General features: G+C 39.6%; 1 protein-coding gene across 7 annotated transcripts in view; it reads right to left on the minus strand.

Annotated features, from left to right (window-relative positions):
• Positions 1-21,407, minus strand: part of FNDC3B (fibronectin type III domain containing 3B) — a 341,119-nt gene that overhangs the window by 98,050 nt on the left and 221,662 nt on the right. For all 7 annotated transcript variants that reach the window (XM_080656861.1, XM_080656865.1, XM_080656862.1 and 4 more), the window contains exon 7: positions 5,820-5,878. In XM_080656861.1, the coding sequence (XP_080512987.1) occupies positions 5,820-5,878 (59 nt within the window). The remainder of the gene's footprint in view (positions 1-5,819; positions 5,879-21,407) is intronic.

The following is a 21,407-nucleotide window of genomic DNA, read 5'->3' on the forward strand; positions in this document are numbered from 1 at the left end:
TGTGGCCGCAGTCAAGGTACATGCCCCTGACCGGAATCGAACCTGGGACCCTTCAGTCCGCAGGCCGACGCTCTATCCACTGAGCCAAACCGGTCAGGGCATTATTCTTTAAACCCTACCTCACCCTGTGAGGGGCTGTGAGCATAGAGGGGATTAAGATTATGACCTCCACCTCAAGGAGCACCGATCCGTTGGAGAGAAACAAGTGCGTGAGGGAACACAGAGCACACAGGGACCCACACGCTTGAGACAGATTCAGGAACGGTTTCTGCACTGTCCTGCCTGGCCCCCTGCTCAGAACCAACCACTGTTTCCTTGAGCTCTGGCTACATTTTGCTGGTACCTGTATTGGGCACTTTTTGCACTATATTTGTGCTTTGCTTGGTTATTTGTGTGTTGTTCCCCTGACTACATTTTAAGGCAGCATTTCTACCACTTGCACCAGAGTATTTTCTGAATTCCTTCACACACCATCAATGAGTAATCTTGAGGCACTAAGTATTATATTTGATTTTTAACTTAAAAAGAGATATTTTGCTATGAAAAGTTCAATTTATGATTTAAAGGTGGCTGCTTAGGTACTGGGAAACTTTCAATTGTGCTGCTCTGCACAATTACAGGAGCACAGCGAGTAGTAACACTGATTCCATGAATGGTGGTGTGAAGTAACTTCATGCCACAGCTCAGTCAAAAGCAAGCACTTCAGATGCTGAACAAGTACCCATCAATTCACAGCCCTTTGGCCTATCTTTTCCATCAGCTCTTAAGAATGTTTTTTTTTTTTTTCCTTTCTGACTCGCTTAAATTACTTAACCAAACAGTGATGTACTACACTTGAAGCATCAACTAATGCTACTTGCTTTTCCCCTGGATTCCGAGTGAGCCTTAAAGAGGAAACTGTCACCTGAACACAGACCCCTGTGCAAATGCAGTCTTCCCATAGGGCAGTCTATCAGAAATGCCCTTTGCGAACTCAGTATCGTTTTCAAAGGACAGTGGCTTCTGGAATTTTTTCCTCGAGCTAAGCAGCCAGCCTGCCACCTCGATTACTTCCATGGTTATGGGGCCAAACCCCTCCTGTGCGCCCTTGCTGCCTCCCTTTCACCGACTCCTGGGCCTCAGGTTTCCTTTCTTCAGGCCGTGGAAGCTGAGAGAAAGAGGGCTTTGTCTCTCCTAGAACTAGGAACTGGCTTCTAATTCAAGGCTGATGCCAGGAAATTACATGGTGCCTTTCAGGAGAATATCATGTAAAAGGGAATCCTCCGCAGTAGATCTGCATTTCCTCCAAGTGTGCAGGGAGGTGGTAACCTTAATGAGATTCAGGACTCGAGGAACTCCAGCTGCGCCACGCCTCTGTCAGAGCAGCAGCTCGCTCACAAACTCCTCTCCTGGTGCTGAAACTTTCTCAGAGCAGTGACCACTGGGCTGAACTGGGGCACGACTAATCTGATCATCACAATGACTGTCATGGCTGTTATCCAAAAAGAGAAGTTCAGAAGCCACAAAACTAAATGACCTTCCAATGTTTAATTATTCCACCACAAACAGAAGTCACTCTCTGTAATGGTGATTAAAGTGGTGATTTCTAATTATAAAATTATTGGACAAGACCCAATGTGACATTTGCCTCGGCCCTAGTGATAGAAAAGGGTCTGTTGTGTGGGTTGCTAGTGTAAGTCTGCATAGAAGTTATTTAAACTGCTTTAAAGTATCTTGAAGGACTCATAGAACCACCATCTACTTCTAAATGACTACAAGTCATTCTTAGAAATCATTCTTATCTGGGTATTTATTATTGAGAACAGTTGTTAGTTAAAAGCATCTGTATGCACACATTCCAAAATGACAGGACTGCATCCTTAACTCTCTCCTTGTCCCCTTCTCTCCTGATCATCCCAGGCCATCTGATATGTAAATGGTATTATTTGGATCAAAAACACCATTTACTCTCATAAAGTTAATAAACTGTCACTGTTAGGTTTAAAAACATTTCTATGTAAGTTAGTAACTTCTAAATTTGGTCTGGCCTTTGGATTTAACTATGTGGGTGGCCTGCTGATCCAATCAGAAAGTATGTTAAGGAAATATTACCATAAAAATATTGGCTTCACTTCTAAAGTACCATCATGACAAATAATAACACAAAGGAAAATTAAAAGGAAAAGGTCAAAGAGATCATTATTCAAAGGGAAAAAGGATACTCAAATCTAGGGGTTTCACAGTCATCTGTTTCTATAATTCTTTAAGTGCTAACAACCTCAACTCTGTTTCTCTCTCAAGGAATAGCTTCTTGCAGGGACAGTTGTTCCTCTAGGTCAGTTTCCTCACTTCTGCAGCCAACAAGGCAATTGTTTCTATAAGCTAAACATTAGTAGATGGAAACAATGCAGAAACCACAATTTCAGGTTACAATGATTTACATCCCGAAAATAAAGAGCCCAGCAGTATGTGGAAGACTTCATCTAGCACCACCATTGGAATGGATTAAACCATGCTAGGTTGGAGGTGGCTAGTACTAACAGAGGTTAATTCCTATATCACTTTGGATAATATCAAGCTTATTTCTCTGGAATAGCGGTGGCTGTGAGTACAGTCCCCAAGGCTTGTTAGAGTTTCAGGACAAATACCTGGTGTATTTGTACGCTGTTTTACTCAATTACTAAATATTTGGATCTTTACAATATCTGGGTTTCTGAAAAGTAAATGACTTGCTTAATTCAGGATGCCCAAAATTCTAGAGAGATGACTGAAATCCACAAGTCCTCAATAGTGTTTCTAAACAGTAAACAAATCATCTGCAAAATCTCAAAGAAAAATATATACCTTTTATTTAGAGGTGTTGCCAAATGTGGCTGAAAAAAAGTTAAGAACAAAAATCCTCATGCAACTGTGTGCCGACCTTTCTGCAGCTCTGCTTCTTCCCCTGCAAGGTGGTCAGACACCCTCCTTCATATTCTAGAGTGTAGCAGGGAGCTTCACTTTTGCCTAATGATAATGCTCTAAAGTGCAGAGAAATACCCCATACTCCATTCCAAGTACTCTGTAGATAGTACATAATTCACTTCTCAATCCTATGTGGTATTTATTATCCTACCTTTCAAAGATGAGTAAACCTAGGCTCACGGAGGCTAACTTACCCAAGGCCGCAGAGACAGTTAATGGCCATGCTGGACCCCAACCCACAGAACCAGATTGCAAGGTACTGGCCCGTCCCCTCCAGGCTGCGGCCTCTTGCTTTGGCACTGGGCTGTCCCCACATTCCAGCATGCTGGCTGAGCCTCCTCTGATGCTGGCCAGTCTTCAGGCATTTTTTTCACCTGCCAGAACCCAGCTGCAGCCACTGCAGTCTGCCATACATTTACTTAGCAAATATTTGTTAAGAGTTTACGATGTGCCAAGAACAGTGCTAGGTGTGAGGGACACAAAGATAAATAAGATACAATCATGAATAAAAACTTCAGACAGAAAGGTGAAGAGAGGGAAGAAGAGAAAAGAAGGGAGAAAAATTGTGTAAACAACTAACTGGGCTGGGAAGGAGGAATGGACTGGCTCCCGGCCCAGAAGCTTTATATGGGTACCAGGGAATGGTATGGTAGGCAGAATGATCCCCTCCCCCAACCAAAGATGCACACATCGTAATCTCTGGAACCTGTGAATATATTACCCTGCAAGTAAATGGGAGTTTGCATTAAATTAAGTAACAGTGAAGCAGAGACCAAGCTGGATTATCTTGGTGAGCCCAATTTTATAAGTGAAATAGGGAGACGGGAGAGTCAGAGTCACAGAAGGAGACATGAGGATGAAAGGGGCCATGAGCCAAAGAATGCAGGCAACTTCTAGGAGAAGCTGGAAAAGGCAAGGAGTAAGTTTGACCCGGAGCCTCCGGTAAGAAATGATTTTAGCCTAGTAAGACCCTCTAACCTCTTAGATGACAATCCTGCCATATTTGCCTAATATCATAACTATATACAAAGAAGCCTGTCTGCCTACTTTTGTCTAAAAACTACATAGAATAAGTGCTTAATAAATGTTGAGTCAAGGAAAACACCAATGCATTTCAATATTGCTTTTACCTTGCTAGACACATGGTCCTCAGAAACATGGACTCTGTCCCTTCTGCAGTAAAGAAAGGACTAAGTAAAACACTGTGTGTGTGTGTGTGTGTGTGTGTGTGTGTGTGTGTGTGTGTGTATACACACATGACAGAGACAGGGCTATGAGGTTTGTGACTATATCTGGGACAGTCAACTAACCTATTGCTGCTCTGCCTTCTCTCTCACTAGGAATTCTATTTTCCTCATGGAGTTTTCTTCTTTCTGCCATAATATAAATGTAAGCTTTTCCTACGATTCTGCCCTCAAGCCTTTTGGAATCTCTCTGTACTCCTGCCCGCCCCCTCACCCCCAAAGCTCTCGTCCACTCCTACGACTTGATCATTCTCCATCGGTATCTTGCTCCCCTCTCCCCACAGCATGGACCTACCAGATACCTGCAACTGCCCACTGTGTTTATCCTCCTGGATACCCTCCTAGTAAAACAAACTCCACGTGTCTGAGAATGGCAACGGAGAGACAAAGAGGACACAGATTGCTGGGAAAGACACAGACACAGTAAATGGAGTATGATGTATTAAATGCACACCAAGTACAGTGAAGCTGGGGCAGAACTGGTGGTACTGAATCCTGTGTGGAGTGTCCCACTGCTGGGCGGGACAGCAATCAAGGAGTCACATTAGAGGAAATGACATCTAAAAGGAGGCGTCTAAGCCAGAAAGCTCAGTTATCATAAAACCAGATTTCTAATAGGTTATACCACCTTCTTGATTTCTCTTTAGAACGGCTCTAGTATCCACCTCTCCTTGCCAGAGCTGATGCCTCACCCTAATTCTGACTCCCACTAGGGACAGATTCCTGACACAGCTCTCTGGGTCCATCCTCCTCTCCTCCAAAGCTAACTGTTTGATCATCCTGAGTACAGCCCTGATTACATACTTCTTTGCTCAAAAACTCTAAATGGCTACCTGCTCCTTGCCAGATTCAGTACAGATTTCCCAACCCAACATCAACACCCCCTTCCTCTACAAGTACCCCATTGTGACCCTCATCCAACACACCTCATGCTCTTAGGTTTAAACTCATCTACATAGCTCGAGGCATGTTTGGACTCTTCTGTTAAAAAGCCTTAGTATTTCAAACACATGAAGAATCAAGGTTTTCTCATTCAGCTAGAAAACACACCCAAGAACTTGGCTCTCTAATCTCAGATGAAAGGCTGAATCAACATTTTGAGTTTTTCACTTCCATTTCAAAGCAGCTGGCAAATCAAGCTTAAAACTTCATAATATCACCACTTCCACCAATTTTTCTCTTGGCATTACACTCAATATTTTGGACTTATTTTTCTCAGCTAATATTTAAGTATCTTTTTGAAATTTACCTGGAAAAATACTTAGAATTACTGAGGTTTTCAAAAATTATTACTTCATTTACACAGGTAAAAGGAAATTACTAAAAGAAAACAGTTCTGTAGACCTTAGGGTTGGGGGGGAAGTAGGGTGGAGATGTATCCTTAGAAGTTCTGAAGAATACCTAGTTGCATTCAGAGTACCTAAATACAGGGGACATTTCAGTGGATTATGACTACACAGAAGACCTCTGTTCTATATTTTCATACTCCATTAATAGCAACACTATGTCATGGTTTATGAATAATCTGCAATGGAAAGGGGCCCTTTTGCTTACCTACTATGTGGTAAAAGAAAAGCACACTTGAAATACTTAAGAAAGTGTCATTTATGCTGAGAAGTCCAGAAGACATACCTGTGGTTTCTCTATTCCTGAAAGAATGTCTTGCACCCTCTTTACTTCCAACTCATACTCTGCATGGAAAAAGAGGGGGAAAGAAAAACAGTTAATACCATTAAAAGGCAATAAGGTGGTCAAGTTCCTTCCCCAAGGCCTTTACCAAGGGTTATCATTCAGTCACTTGCCTGCTACCATGAACTTTTGGTTCTATAAACATGATAATGAAAATCAGGAACAGGGATTCTTTAGGGTAGGGAGTTCACTGTGGTTATGCTAACTAGCTACTATATTGCCTTATACATTCACGAAGTTGACTAGGTTAATACTGAGTTCCACCTAATAATTCAACAGGCAACAGGGAATAGAAGGGCCCAAGGAGGAATAGGAGGATACCAGCATAGCTAGAAGCTGAGGGTAAGGAAGAGATGAGTTTGAAGATATTGGTGCCAGTTCATGCAGGGCTGTGAGTACAGGCTTTTGAGTTTAATTTTTATTCTAAGTTTGATGGCAGCCACTGGAGTGGTTAGGTAGAGGGACTGCCATGATCTTATTCTGAGTGTGAAAAGCTCTGCTTGGCTTCTGAATGGGTAATGGACATGTGAAGGGAAGGTGTAAGCAGAAAGACCAAGCAGAACATTTTTACACTGGTTCAGGTGAAGGATAGAGCTGGCTGGGCTAGGGATGATAGTAAAAATGATGAGAACAGGACTGGTTTTAGAGGTTTAGGTACTGAAGAGTTGGATATGGCCAAGGCCGGTTTGGCTCAGTGGATAGAGCGTCGGCCTGCGGACTGGGGGGTCCCGGGTTCGATTCCGGTCAAGGGCATGTACCTGGGTTGCGGGCACATCCCCAGTGGGGGGTGTGCAGGAGGCAGCTGATCGATGTTTCTCTCTCATCGATGTTTCTAGCTCTCTATCCCTCTCCCTTCCTCTCTGTAAAATATCAATAAAATATGTTTAAAAAAAAAAAAAAGAGTTGGATATGATAGGCAAGGGTGAGAGAATGAGAAGAATCAGGGATAAAAAATAATCCCTAGTTTTTGGATTAATCAACTAGAGGGAAGATGATATTTTTTAATAAGATGAGGAAATGGGCAAGTTTGGGGGAGGGGCAAGAATTGTTTTAGAAATGAAATGGGGAAAGTGCTAGGAGTAGGAAGTAGGAAGATTGTATTAGAAAAAAGGTAAATGACAGAATTTAAACTTAAGAATCTGTTCTGCTAGAGGAACCTTCTGATTTCCAAAATCTGCTTGATGGAATCTAATTTTGAGTTTATAGATTTACTTAACTGTTATACCTAATTTATAAGCTAAATGCTAGAGATATATAATTACCAAGACATATGGCCTTACCTTCAAGATATCTCAAGTCTAGTGGGGTTGGGGGGTTGGGTGGGAGAATAAAAGCAAATAGGCAACTACAATGCGATAGGTGCTACGGCAATGACAATCCAAAAGAGATTCTATAAGCTGTCTAGGGACCAACTTCTAGCTGAGCTCTGTGGGCAAGGAGGCATTTGGAGGTGATGGGGGAAGCTGAACTAGGAGGAAGTGAGAAGTCAGTAAGCCCAGCTCTTCACAGGGCTGTTCATCCTCATTGTTCCAGTCTAATCTCAATGCCACCTTTTCAAAGAATCCTACCTCAACTCCCACTGCTTGTCCCAGCCTCACTGCAGTCATTCTCACATCCTGCTTATGCCTTCCTATCAGTTATCAAAACCTGAAAATTAATTCTCTTGTTTATTTGTTCCCTTGTTTATTACTTATCTTTCCTACCAAAATACAAGCTTCTGGAAGGCCAGAGCAGACATTTTTTTTTTCCTGAAAATAACCAGATAGTAAATATTTTAACTAAATTTTTATTAAAGTATAGTTGACATATCATATACTAGTTTCAGATGTACAATAGAGTGATTTGACATTGAATATACCTTATGAAGTGATCACCATCGTAAGTCTAGTAACCATCTCTGTCACTGTACGAAGTTATGACTACATTCCCTGTACTGTGTATTACATCCCATGGCTTATTTATTTTATAACTCAAAATTTATACCTCATAATCCCCTTTATCTTTTTTGCCCAGATAGTAAATATTTTAAACTTTGTGGGCCACATATAGGCCTGCCAAATTCTTCTTTGTTTCTCTGGACATTTAAAATGTAATAACCATCTTGTGAGAAGCTCACAAGATCATGCCATAGGACAGGCTGCAGTTTTCTGACACCTATTGTAGGACATGCTCACCATTTAGTCCACAGCACCAAGCACAGTTCCTGCAGGATCAGAGCTCAATAGATACTTGTTGGCTAAATCAGTAAACCAAGCCTATATAAAGGAAATAAGAACTTCTAGTTGATACCACCCTAAACTGCAAAAAGATCAGTTCTTCATTTTTTCCCATGACATTCTGTTTAGAACATGATTACCTTTATTTTGGTGAGAAAAATAAATGAGCTAGTAGCACTATGATATTTTTTAAAATTACAAAAGAAAATTCACATTCAAAAGACCAAATGTCACAAGCTCATTTATAATCCTGTATTTATGTTAATGTATAGATAATAATGGATCATACCCAAAAGTCAAAGGAGTATATACCATCACATTTTCTGGAAGCTCCTACCAAGGAAACCATAAATATTATGTATCTTAGAAGTTAATTGTCAGGGGGGAAAAAAAAGCAGAGTTGTAATAAAGAACTGCTTCAGTTGTTAAAAACAAAACTTTCTCAATCACCAGTTATTCTAGAACTTGAAAGACCCATGGCTTTAAACCCACACATAGCTAGATATACCCAAACAGCTAGCTGAAGGAGGTCACTGTCTGCTTCTGTGCGACTGACACAGTGAAAGTGTCCTAGAAGAACAAGAAGTCAGACACTAGCCTTGAGTAACAAAGATTAAGCCTAGAACAGAGATGATCACCTATTCAAGAAAGAAGGGAAGAATTAAAGAGCTCTGCAAAAGAAGAATCCTCAGGACCATGCACTAGATATAGGGCATGAAAGAAGGAAGGAAAGGAGAGAAATAAAAATCAGAGATCCCTCCCCAGAGCCAGCTTTCAAACAAAGATGTCAGAAGAAATAGTTATGCTTTGGACAGAAAAATAAAAAAAGGGACAGAGGTTGGATTAGAAGAGGAAAAAAATCTATACAACACCGAAAAGAATGGGTTTCAGATAAGAGCCAGGAACACAAGCAAAAGGTCCTGACTGAGATAAAAACAACCCCTGAATGAGGTCATGACCTTTCTTGTCTGTCTTACTATAATAATGAAAGCTGATGCTGAGCACATGTTTGTCCATGCACCATCATCCTGCTCATTTTTACATCCTTTTTGCAAGACTGACGTTCTCTGCCCCATTTGACAGCAGCAGGCAGGACTGAAGTCTACTCTGCACATCTCCAGTACTGAACACAATAGCTGCAGGTGTCTTTGTTGACTGGGGAATGAGGATGAGCAACTAATGAGGAAACTGAGGCTCAAGAAGCAGCTGTGTTTTCCCCAGAACCACAAGCCTAGTACAAGGTCCCAAAGCAAATGAAACCTTTGACTGAATCATGACAAAGTAGGAGAGTCCTGGGAGTCACGTGGCAGAGAACATGGGTTAAGATCAGTAGAGAGTTTGATGGAGGTGAATGGGAGAAACAGAGGTAGCAGCAAAGACCCTCTAAGTCCCATGAGACAGTTGTGTTGTTGGCTGTTTTTAAACTCGGAAAAAGCTGTTAAATTAATAAAGCAGCCCTGACTGGTTTGGCTCAGTGGATAGAGCGTTGGCCTGCGGACTGAAGGGTCCCAGGTTCGATTCCGGTCAAGGGCATGTACCTTGGTTGCAGGCACATCCCCAGTGGGAGGTGTGCGGGAGGCAGCTGATCGATGTTTCTCTCTCATCGATGTTTCTAGCTTTCTATCTCCCTTCCTCTCTGTAAAAAAATCAATAAAATATATTTTAAAAAATTAATAAAGCAAAGGCCTTTGGATCTGGGGAGAAGTTATGTGAAAAAAGGAAGAATAAGAAAATTGGGCCGCCAAAACCGGTTTGGCTCAGTGGATAGAGCGTCAGCCTGCGGACTCAAGGGTCCCAGGTTCGATTCTGGTCAAGGGCATGTACCTTGGTTGCGGGCACATCCCCAGTAGGGGGCGTGCAAGAGGCAGCTGATCGATGTTTCTCTCTCATCGATGTTTCTAACTCTCTATCCCTCTCCCTTCCTCTCTTCCTCTCTGTAAAAAATCAATAAAATATATTTAAAAAAAAAAAAATTGGGCCATGAATGAAGAGAAAGAAAGGATTCTGAGAAGATCAAAAGTAAAAAGAGCAGGGTGGGAGAGGAAAGGTAGTGATAGGACAATCACTGCCCTATTATCTCAGAAGAAATGCCACATCAAAGCCAGACTGTATTGGTTCCTTAAGGTTCTAATTGGTGAATGTGGAGAGGAAGAGAAAAATGCATTCCCACCACACTTATTTAATGCTTTTCCATTTCTGCTGCCACAGACTTAAGAGAAAAAAGTAAATAAATGCCAGGCACACAATTTGCAAAGACAAGAGTGAAAATAAAACCTATTTAACTGAACTAAAGCGACAGTTACCACATAGAAAATAAACTCTTGTATGAAAGCTAACACTCTGGTGTGAAAATGCCAAAATTCGCAACTCTGCTACCTAAATAACTGAGTTAACTCAGACCTCAGCCTAGCTCTCCCTACGCAACATTTAGCTGTGCCTTGGAGTCGTCTTTGAATTATTATCACCGTTTTCATAAAACCATTTCAGAGTCCAACTGTACAGAGCATATTTCAGAGTATGTTTCTGCTTGCTCACATGCTTTCTTTTTCTGTTTCTGTGTCTCTGAATGACACACACACACACACACACACACACACACACACTCCATACTGCGAGAGAGGAGAAAAATAATAGTTAATCCCCTTAGAAAAAACAAAACAATAGTTCTGATCATTTGTCTTGTGGATACCTTCTTATCAAGAACTGTTTGTTTTTGTTTTCCTTCCCCTTAAAAAACTTGTGTGTGGCAAATGAATAAAAGATTGTCCTAGAAGAGGCAGAAATGCATGGTTCAGGTACAAGGTTGTAGGGCAAGGTTCTCTTTCTTCATTATCAGGCTTGTCTTCTTCCCTTTAGTTTGCTACAATTATATTAATCCCAGAGGCAAATCTTACAGGCCAACTTTGTATTTCTTTCTCCTGGCATTCAAGCTGCCACGAGGTTCAAACAGATTAAAAACCATTTTCCACCTACTTCAGTTAGGTTTGTGACCCCAGCAGAAGTGGATGGACACGACAGCGCACCTTTTACATCGCTCCCTTTTACTATTTGAAAGCCTGTTCCTCACAGTGAAGATGGTGCTAGTCAGTGAATAAGGGATACGTGGCACTCTCTGAGCTCTGAGCAGAGAAGGCATTTTGTTTGGCAGATATAAACACACGTGGGGGTAGGTAATTTCCTGGAAAGGAGGTAAGATGGAAATCTCCAGTTCAAACAAGCCCCACTGGGTTGAGAACCACCCTATTAAGAAATACTAAAAAGGGGTAAGGGGGAATTCAGCTCAGTGACTTGTCTTTCTTCCCCTTAAAAACAAATCTCCTTCTAAGAAATAAAACATTTATAGCAAAGGGAAAGTTAAGATAAAAATACACAAGCAAGGTAAATACATTTAAAAGAAAGAAAGAAAGAAAGAAAAACAACCACCACACACAGAGAATATGTGTCATGTGAAATTTAAACTTTCCACAAATAATGGTTTTTATGTTTGCTCTAAAAAAGAACAGTAAGTTCAGACTGTTTGAATAACTGTAAGGCCTAAACTAATTAAAATATCCCTTTTTATACACACAATTTAGTTCTTTGGTTTGTCTCACATTTTTTCCTTCTTAGAAAAGAACTACAGCTAGACACTTAGCTGCTAGCTATAGAATGTATTTAGGGTTGGACTGGCCCCTTCATTCCAGTGGGATGACATCAGCATTATTTCCCTGTATAACATTCTGTCTAGTTCTCATCTACAAGGCTCATTACAGATATGCCCAGAATAACATAATATACTTTCTCAGCTTTGCCAAGTAGCTGATTTAGCTAATCTCTTTAACAAATTATGTGTAATAAATTAGGGGTGTGGAAAACATGCAACTTTTTGGTCATGCCCATTTTGGGGATAAGAGGTTTAAAATCAATAGCAAACACTCAATATAAAAACTAAGCAAACAGAAATAACCACTTTTAGAAGAAAAAAAAAAAGAATGACTCGATAATAAGCTGAATATCCAGTTAATACCTACAAATGCTGATGAGAATAAATGGGGATGAAGGAAGACAGATTAAAAATGCTCATTGAATTGCTTTTCCAATCAGAAAACCAAATATCTTCATTTTTTAATATTACTTATGCTGGGGGAAAAGAGAATCCATAAATACATATAAAAGTAGGAATAATTACTAAAAATCCCAGATTTAGTGATTATGATCCACATTTAATGTTAAATATAAATATTAAAAATGTGTAAAATCATAAGGAATAAATTTGTAAAATATAAGGGCAATGCAGTTACTCCCCAAGACACCTAGTCCAGAAATATCTTCAGATGTCAATCATCCTAATGCTAAAAATGCGAAGACAAGCATCTCCAGCCATTTACCTAGTTAAGTGGTTACTCTATTTGAAATTCTGAAAGAGAGCCAAGAGAATACCAGACTCTAAACACTAAAAAGAACGCAGCAGGCAGGTGAGCATATGTGGTGGGAAGTTGCCTTCCACTTTAGAAAAATATTTCCAAGAGTAACTTGGGTTGCAAACAGATTCTGGAACCTTAAAGAAAGGAGAGATGGATTCCTTTTGCAGGTGGAGTACATGGCTGGACAGGAGGATGGCCAGAGAATGTAAATGGGACAAGGGGGGCTGATTTCCTCTGAGCTTTTGTTGTTATTTCTGGAACTCAGTAGAAAGAATTCTTTTCTTCTCCGGCCCAAGATTTGGTAACATTCACATTAATCAACCTGTAGGCACAATGGGTCCCTTCACGCAAAAGCTGTCTTATACTTGAGGTATAAATATTTTAATACCTAAGTGCTAGGCCTGTGTCCATAATGAGAAGGGAAGCACCAGATATGATACCCTTGTTGATTCCCAGGTCAACCAAAAGTTTATCTCTTAGCTACCTTCTGTGATATCAACTAAACTGGGTTCTACTTGAAATACTAGGAGATTTTATATTCATTTCTGTCAAATTCTCTAAGAAAAATTCTTGTGTTTACTTCACAAGGCAAAAACCATAGATATGCATGTAACTGGGCAAAAAGCAGCTAGGATTTTTAAGAACATCCAATTAAACTGGGATGAAAACTGCACAAAAAATGAATAAAGTACCAGGTAGATATGTTTGCTTGGCAAGCTCAACTCCAGCACCCGTTCTTCCCTTTCCTTCTTTCTGCATGTTTGAACCATCTTACTGGCTAGCTGCGCCCTAACCTGTGCCAGATATAGCTCTTTTATTTTGGGGGAAGGCTCAACTCCATGATTATCCAGCAAAAGCTGGTACCCTCCCTGGGTGTGTAACAGGAAGGCAATTGCTTAAACACAGGATAGAATGACTTACAAAGGTAATTAAAGTTTATACACTTACTTTCTGCACTGGCATCTATAAACATTTCCGCAAAATGTTTTTTCATTAAGGCTTGGTATGTCACAATGAAAACTTTTCAAGTAGCATATTCAATACTTTTACAAGACTGTGTCAACTGACAGTCAGAATTCAGAAAGCATAATTTTGTAACACCTCAAATCTGAAAGAGAATTTTAATATTTATACCACCTATACAGAAAGTTTTGTTGTTGTTGTTTGTTTTTATCCTCACCGGAGGATATTTTCTTCCAGTGATTTCTAGATAGAGTGGAAGGGAGGGAGGAGGGGGAGAGAGAGAGATCTAACACTGATAGAATACAACCTAATCCACATTACATATTACAATTTCATCACTTGTTCTACTGTTTCCTCTAATATTTTTAATGCTCCCTCTCCCCAAATCCAGGGTCCAATTAAGGAACACGTTGCATTACTTGTCTGGTTTCATTAGTCTCCTTTAATCTAAAACAGAAATCCCTTGTATTTATTATCTTCCTAAGGCTGATATTTTTGAAGAGTCTAGACCAGTTTTCTTATGGCCAATACCACTTTCTGGATTGTGTGACTATTTCCTCATAATTAAATTCAGGCTAAAAATTTTTGGCAAAAATTCTTTATAGATGCACTTCCCATCCCATCACATGAGGAAGCACACAGTGCCAGTTTGAACCTTCTGGTGATGCTCAGCACTTTGATCTAATCACTTGGCTGCAGTGTTGCATAGCATGTCCCTCTCTCACCTGATGATTATAGTAGACACTAATGATCTTTGCCTGAAGATACTGTATTAATAGTTGGTAATGTTGCTAATTTTATCATTCCTTCTATGTTTTTCAGTTCTCTCTCCCACTTTATTAACTCACAGATTCTTCTTTTAAGTTCAATAAAATCTGTAATACTCCAGTGCCATTATTCTTTTAGATGCTAAATTGTCCCAAATGTAGCTAGTGGGAAGCCCTTTAAGCTATTTTCTGTGCCTCTTTGTACACTTCCTTGAGACTTCTGCTTTGAACACCTGTTAAATATTTTGGTTTAAGGTCACTAAGCCAACAATAAGAAAATGTGTAGTCCACAGGTGAGAGACTTTAGATGCATGAAGTAGAATTTAGCCAAAACTACCCAAATATTCTATTTAAATGTGACTAGAAGGAAAAATAAATCTAAATATTTCTGATTTCTCTATCTTTTAGAAATTAAAGTTAAAAAAAGCAAACCAATAAACCAAGAACCATCTTAAATGACACTTTAATATACAGAAAAATTGAACTCTATAAACTTAAAAATGAACCCTGGCAAACTTTAAGTAGAAAAGCATAAAACACATTCGGCTCTTCTTGGAGATTGTGTAATTTCTGCTCTCAATTTAATCTGGCCATGTTTCATTTCTTATTCCTCCTAATCAACATTTCCCTTTAAAACACAGATAATCAAAAGAGACAGTACCATCTGCTCCAATCCAAAAAAGAAAATGGACTGTGTGCTAAATGCATCAAAATGAGAAATAAACGAAAATGAAAAGTTAGTTTGGGCCACCAAAAGCAGGGAATGCCTATATGGAGGATGCTATTGATGAGAGACTTTTTATCCAGAATTAGGACGTCTGAGGACCAGATAGCCCACAAATCCAAGGTCAATGTGAAAGAAGTCATGACTTGTTTCCAAGGAAATTACACCAAAGGCACATGTATTGATCTTGCTGTCTCATTCTAAGTCTTTGATAAAGTTAAATTGTTTGGAATTTAAATTATTTTGTTTTCTGTACAAAATAAAGGACTTTTCTGAGCACACAGCTGGCATCTCTATTGTCTAAATGGGCTGCCTTTCTTATTCAAAACATGATAGTCACAGGCCTGAATAATGTCTTTTGCAAATATATTTTTAAAAATGCAGTTAAATGGTCTAAGAACTAAAATATTACATTTATACCCAAAACCAGCTCTGTAAGTGGCACACCTTATCAGCTATACCAGCTATTTCAAAGTCTGCAAATGACAAATCATTCTCACCTGGTCTCCATCTCCTAACAGCTGAGGTTTACAACCTCTGGAAGGGGACCCATAAGCAGAATCAGCTATTTGAGGCATGGATCAAACTGGACAATAAATAAAAATGCCCAAGAGAAAAATATAAAAGATAGTAAATGAAAAAAAAAAAAAAAACCCACCCAAAAAACAGAAGAGATGCCCCGCTAGTGTTGGAGGCATGAAAAAGGAATGAGTGATAGAGACAAAAAGATTCAAAATATGGCTCTCACAATTACATTAAAATTGCCAATTTCTCATCTAGATAATTGACTTTAATTTGCTGAAGATTATAATAATAAAATTTCTATTATAAAACACCATAATGTAAGAGGTTAATTTGTGACAAACCTTAAGTGACCCAAGGGTGGAAAATAGTACAGAATATGCACATATCTATCCCTCCCCTCCTGGTCCGGCTGACTTCTCACCCTTCATGCCTCTGCTGAGAGCCTGCTTCTCCCTAACACACCAACCTCCTCTCCATATTCAAGTATACATCCCATGGCATGTTCCAGTTCAGAGGGCAAAGGTAAGCTTTGTGAGCACAGGAATCATGTCTCTGCTGGGTACCATTGATTCCCCAGTGCCTAGTTCAACGCCTGGCTCAGAAACTTCTGTTGAGTATCTGACTGAATAAATGCTGAGAAACACTGCCCACAAATGCACATACTATGCTTTCAGTCTCTAAGTATTTAGAAACAAGAAATATATATCATACGAGAGAGTTGTAAAAGAAGACATCTTTATAGATCACAATATTACATTAAAAAATACATTATGACAGAACTGTGTCCAAAATCTGTAGGTCTATATTTTTGCATAGGAAACTAGTATGCACCTAATAAGTAAATTCAGAAGAACCCTGAATTTGTTATGAATCGGGAATATTTCTATAGCTAAAGCTAACAGTCTGCCTGGCTAAAACCCTCAATAAAGCCATCAAGATTGCTGTGACGACAAAACTGCAACTAAGCACATTACTAATTAAGCAACGGAAAATTCTTGGATTTCTCTCTGGGCAGTATCCTGGAGAAGAATGGAGCATTTTACCTATTAGTTACCACTAATTTTATTTTATCTGCCATACACTAATTTTATTCCAAAAAATTAAATCGGAATGCACAAAGTTGTTTTTAAAGGCTAAAATGCCTTAATTCTGTTTAGCCAAGTTAGTTGTTTTCCAGCTTTCCTGTTCTACAATAGTTTTTTTGTGTGCACAAATCATGCGTTTCTAAAGAACCATTTGAGATGACTCTATTATGCCTATTTAGCAATTAGTTACTCAGCCAAATAGAAAAGTTTGACCTGCAAAAGTATTTGCAAGTCTCCCTTTTTTGCAGTCTTAATGCATGCTTCCAACTGCCCTGACTACCCTCTCTCCTTTCTGCCTAGGAGTATGTGACCGTCTGGTTGCTTTTCTTCCCATAATTAACAGTCCTCCAATTGCAATCCCCGTGAATGAAAAGCTCAGCATTTCCCATTGAGGGATCTCATTCTTTGCATTGCTCTCTATCTCAGGCCCACAAAGTCCGACGTGGCTCTACGGCAGACTCAGTCTGTGGCTTACCACTTGTAGCAAGCATCTAGCAGTTGACACTTTTGAGTAAAACACTGCCATTTGCTCAAACTTTAACTTCCAAGCAAGTCTACTGATCCTTGAGCAAAAGATTAATTTAGATTTCTTTAATCCTGCTGGTAATCAGCAATTTAACTTACCCATTCCTATTAAAACTTCATCTCATTACTGTAGAGTAAAAAGATATTATCTTTTCACTTGCAAGTTCACCATAAGGAATGAAAAACACAGGTGAATCTTAAGTTTCAGGTTTTAAAAAAGAAGTGTGATTTTTCCCCCCATCAATGTGTCCATTGGTATAAAATGTTATTAAATTGTTTGAATACTCAGAGTTATTCAAAGATTCACCAACTATGATATAATAAAATCATTTATAATTAGATAGCCCTCTGTAAGACATTGTTATCGGCTAGTTTTCCTCTAAAAATCCATGTACTGAAGTGCTAACGCCCAGTAACTCACCATGTGACTGTCTTTATTGAGATAGTGTCTTTTCAGAGGTAATTAAGTTAAAATGAGGTCATTAGGGTGGGACTTAACCCAATATGACTAATGTATTTTGTAAAAGGAGGAAATTTGGACAAACACATACAGAGGGAAGACTATGTGAAGACACAGAGACAAGGTGGCCATCTACAAGCCAAGGAGAGGAACCTGGAACAGATCCCTCCCTCACAGCCCTCAGAGGAAGCCAAATGCGCAGACACTTTGATCTGAGACTTCTAGTCCCCAGACCTGTGAGACAATAAATATCTGTTTAAGCCATCCAGTTTGTGGTACTTTGTTATGGCAGCCCTCATAATCCAATATGTGTATCATTCATACGCAAACATATATTTGGTATTATTTTTCCCATTTACTAGATATGGTTCCTACAAACTAGAGATTTTAAGAATTTGGTCAAAATCACACAGGCAAATCTAAAAGAACCCAGTATCAACTCTAGGTCTTCTGATTCTCAATCTAACTCTATTTCTTCTTAGAGGACTTCAAAAACATCCTCTCATGCTACCATCCCCTATATCCAAGAGGAACATGAGAAGGCTGGGGAGGACAATTTTACTTATGCAAGATAAACACATCTACCAGCTTGAAGGCATAACTAGACCACTTGGTTCAGTACAAAATAATTACACTGGAAGTTAAAATGTGTTTATACTACTGCTTCCATAAGAGGTCATATCCAATTACAGAAGGCCGATTTAGAGGGCCAAAAAGAAGCTACTGAAAATCATTTGAAAAGCTGATCCAAAAAAAGACTATGATAATTCTACCAACTATTTCGTGCCAATGCATCAGTAACACAGCACCCCCTCCTCTGTATAGAAAGATATCATTCAGGATGTTTTGAGGCTAGAACACTATTATGCAGTAATTGCTTCCAAAACACATGTTACAATATTTTTGCAGCTGACTGTGGCTTTAGAGAAGAAGCACATACTGGTTCCAAAAGAACAGAGACTAGGTTGGACCATAAACTACAGCTGTTTGCTGTGTGCCACCACCTCAAATATCTGTGTGTTGTTTTCTTCCCCATCAGCTAGTACAGAGAGTCTCCAGACTAAACTTACAGCTCCCACTGTTTTTCCCTATCTTCAGACACTCAGCATTAGCTCGAAAGTAGAGCAGCCATATTTGTGAAGTCTTTCAGTAAGGATAAAGAAATGCTAAGCTGTCTAGTGGACACCAATTCTGCCCTTAGATAAAGTAATGACTACTGAAGTCTAGATTAATATCTTTGTATGTAGTAGAATGAAGTTCCTAATTTGACCTTCTGTTACAGCCAGTGAGCAAAAGTCTCACAAAACATTTTGTTTTGTGGAAGAAACACCAATCTACCAAAGAGTGTGGCCCAGGCCCGTGCTTCTGAGGAGGCTAACAATTGCTCTGTGCACGTGAAAGGCCCCCTATTTTTATAATAAGCCAGAACAAACAAAGAAGAGAACACGAGGTGGGGGGTTGAGGAGTCTGTGATTAGACAGCAGAGCAGATGAAGGCAGCTGGTCCAGGTGACTTGTCTGACTGCATGCATGACAAAGACTTTCTGAAGGAATTGACACACAGAAAAGGAGCTGAGGAAACAATTCAAGAGTTTCTCTAAACAGCAGATAGTTTAACTGTTGAACTGTAATTAGTGTGAACTAGTCTTTACCATAATTACACTACATTGTCAGTACTGTCATGAACTAGTTTCATTTCTACATTTTGAATGAAATGTAAAAGTCTTATTCTCTCTTTCCTGTCTACTAAGCTTCTCTTAAGTACATTACTAAATAGTGGTTACTAAAATGCAAACGAGTAAGAAACTGCATGATCAGAATTATAAATGCCATCTAAGTGACTGACCACTCATCAGGTACAACAATTAAAGTATCACATTTGAGCAGGGTTATATTCCAGCAGGATGAAGTGAAATGAGCTAGAGAAAAAGCAAATAGGCTTTGTGCAGATTTGGGTTCATAGCCACCTAAGATTGTGAAATTATAAGCATTCCATCTGCTCACCAGCTGTGGTCCCTAATCCTCTTTAATAACTTCAGCCTGCATGACTCCATGAGAATCCAGGCGTCTTCCAAATTTCACTTTACATTAGCTGCCAGGATTGATTTTTAGACACCAGTCTCCAGTGAAAGCAGTATAAAGTTGATTTCGCTGGCAGGTGTTAATTTTCAGAAGAGTGAAAGGAAGTGGGAAGAGAGACTAAGAATGGAAAGAAAGAAATTAAGGAGGTTCCAAGATCATCACATTGAGTGTTTAGGGTTCTACACTCTCCAGCAAAGCCCAAATGCTCACAAAAAGAGTATGTGCCTAAAATGTAAAATAAAATATTCCCTAAAACTTGTAAAAGGCAACATCTAAAAAAATTATGCCCAGTTGTGCTTAGAATGAAGTTGTGAATTCTGTAGCAGCCAGTCCTTTTCCCCACTGCAATCCATAAACTCTGCCTTTTGTTCACCATCAAGAGACAAGGACCTGGCGCTAGGAGCTATTCCCCACCGTCACAAAGTTCAGCTACCTTTTCCTTAAGGGAGTTAAAGCAGTTTCTAGCTATTTACACCCCACCCTCATACAGTCATTGTAGAGCAGAAGAGAAGGAATGATTCCTTTATGACGTTGGAGCTTGGTGACAACCTGGTTTCCAGGCAAACGCAGACTTGTAATATCTCCTGTATTATGTGTTTACAATACCTTTAGTTCAGACTGATGAAATCTTTTGAGAAAAAGCTGGAATTAAAGGTCTCTGCTTAAACCCATTGGTGATCTGAACCCCAGGGTCAGTATCCTAAGGGCTAGGATTGGCTTCCTACTCAGATGTCTTCTACCAGAGCAGGCTTGCCTCCTGGGCTACATGTCACAGAGGCTCCCTTTCCCAGAAGGCTATTATCAGAGAGCTCTCTGAATTAAGATGGCAGAGTCACCCTTGTTTCAAACTGTCAGGGTACTACTATCTAGGAGGGAATGCTTTCACATGTGGATGGAATCTCCATCAGTAATTCTCAAAGTAGAACCTATTGTTCTGTCTCTCATTTTATTAATATTTGGAAAGTGATGGATCCCCACTTTTTTTTTTTTTCCTGGTGCAGACTTGAAGTTTCCTTAAAAACTCCCTCCTAAGAACTAGTGACCAGTGGAGGTGGCCCTGTCTGGAAGACCCATGTGGGAGCAAGTGAGCAAGCAGTCTTCAGTGCTAGCATAAAGTGGCCAGACAGTCAAGTTCCATGACGTTTCCCTACAATCAACTCACAGAAGAAGAACATGCAGAACCATTCTGAGTGCCAAAGGTGCTGAGTAATATAAATGTTATTATATCATATTTAAAAGATGCTTTAATAAAAGTGCTAAGAGAATCAGACCACTAAGAGCTGTTGCCTGAAAAAATCCCAAACTATGGAAGAAATCAATAGCTTAAAACAAATGGTTGAATCAGTTTCCATATTAAAGCATGCTTTAATATTCCAAAATGTTCTGATGGCCATGCAGTCTTGAGCATCCGAGTGAAGTTTTAATCCCTGTGAATTACTTGAAACTCAATGTAAACTGGATGGGGAAAACACACAGCACAGTTCCAGCAAAGGTAAGAGCTAATGGTAGCAGAAAGAAGAATGGATTGCCACAGTGACTGCAACCAGCAGAAGAGGCTCATTCTCACTGAACAAAAGTGGGGGAGCAGTGATGACAGTTTATTACACTTATTTGGCAGAAAGGAAATATAAGACTTCATTTATAGGGAAAGGCCTTCCTCTGTGGGGATGAAATAGGCTTAGCATAAAATTCTTACCTGGCTGTGCAGTTCCTCAAAAAAGCATTTTGTGCTTCATGCTGTGCAATTCTGGCACATGAACTGCATAATAAACTATCTGGTAA

Source organism: Plecotus auritus, assembly GCF_963455305.1.
Source record: "Plecotus auritus genome assembly, chromosome: 2".
NCBI lineage: Eukaryota > Metazoa > Chordata > Mammalia > Chiroptera > Vespertilionidae > Plecotus > Plecotus auritus.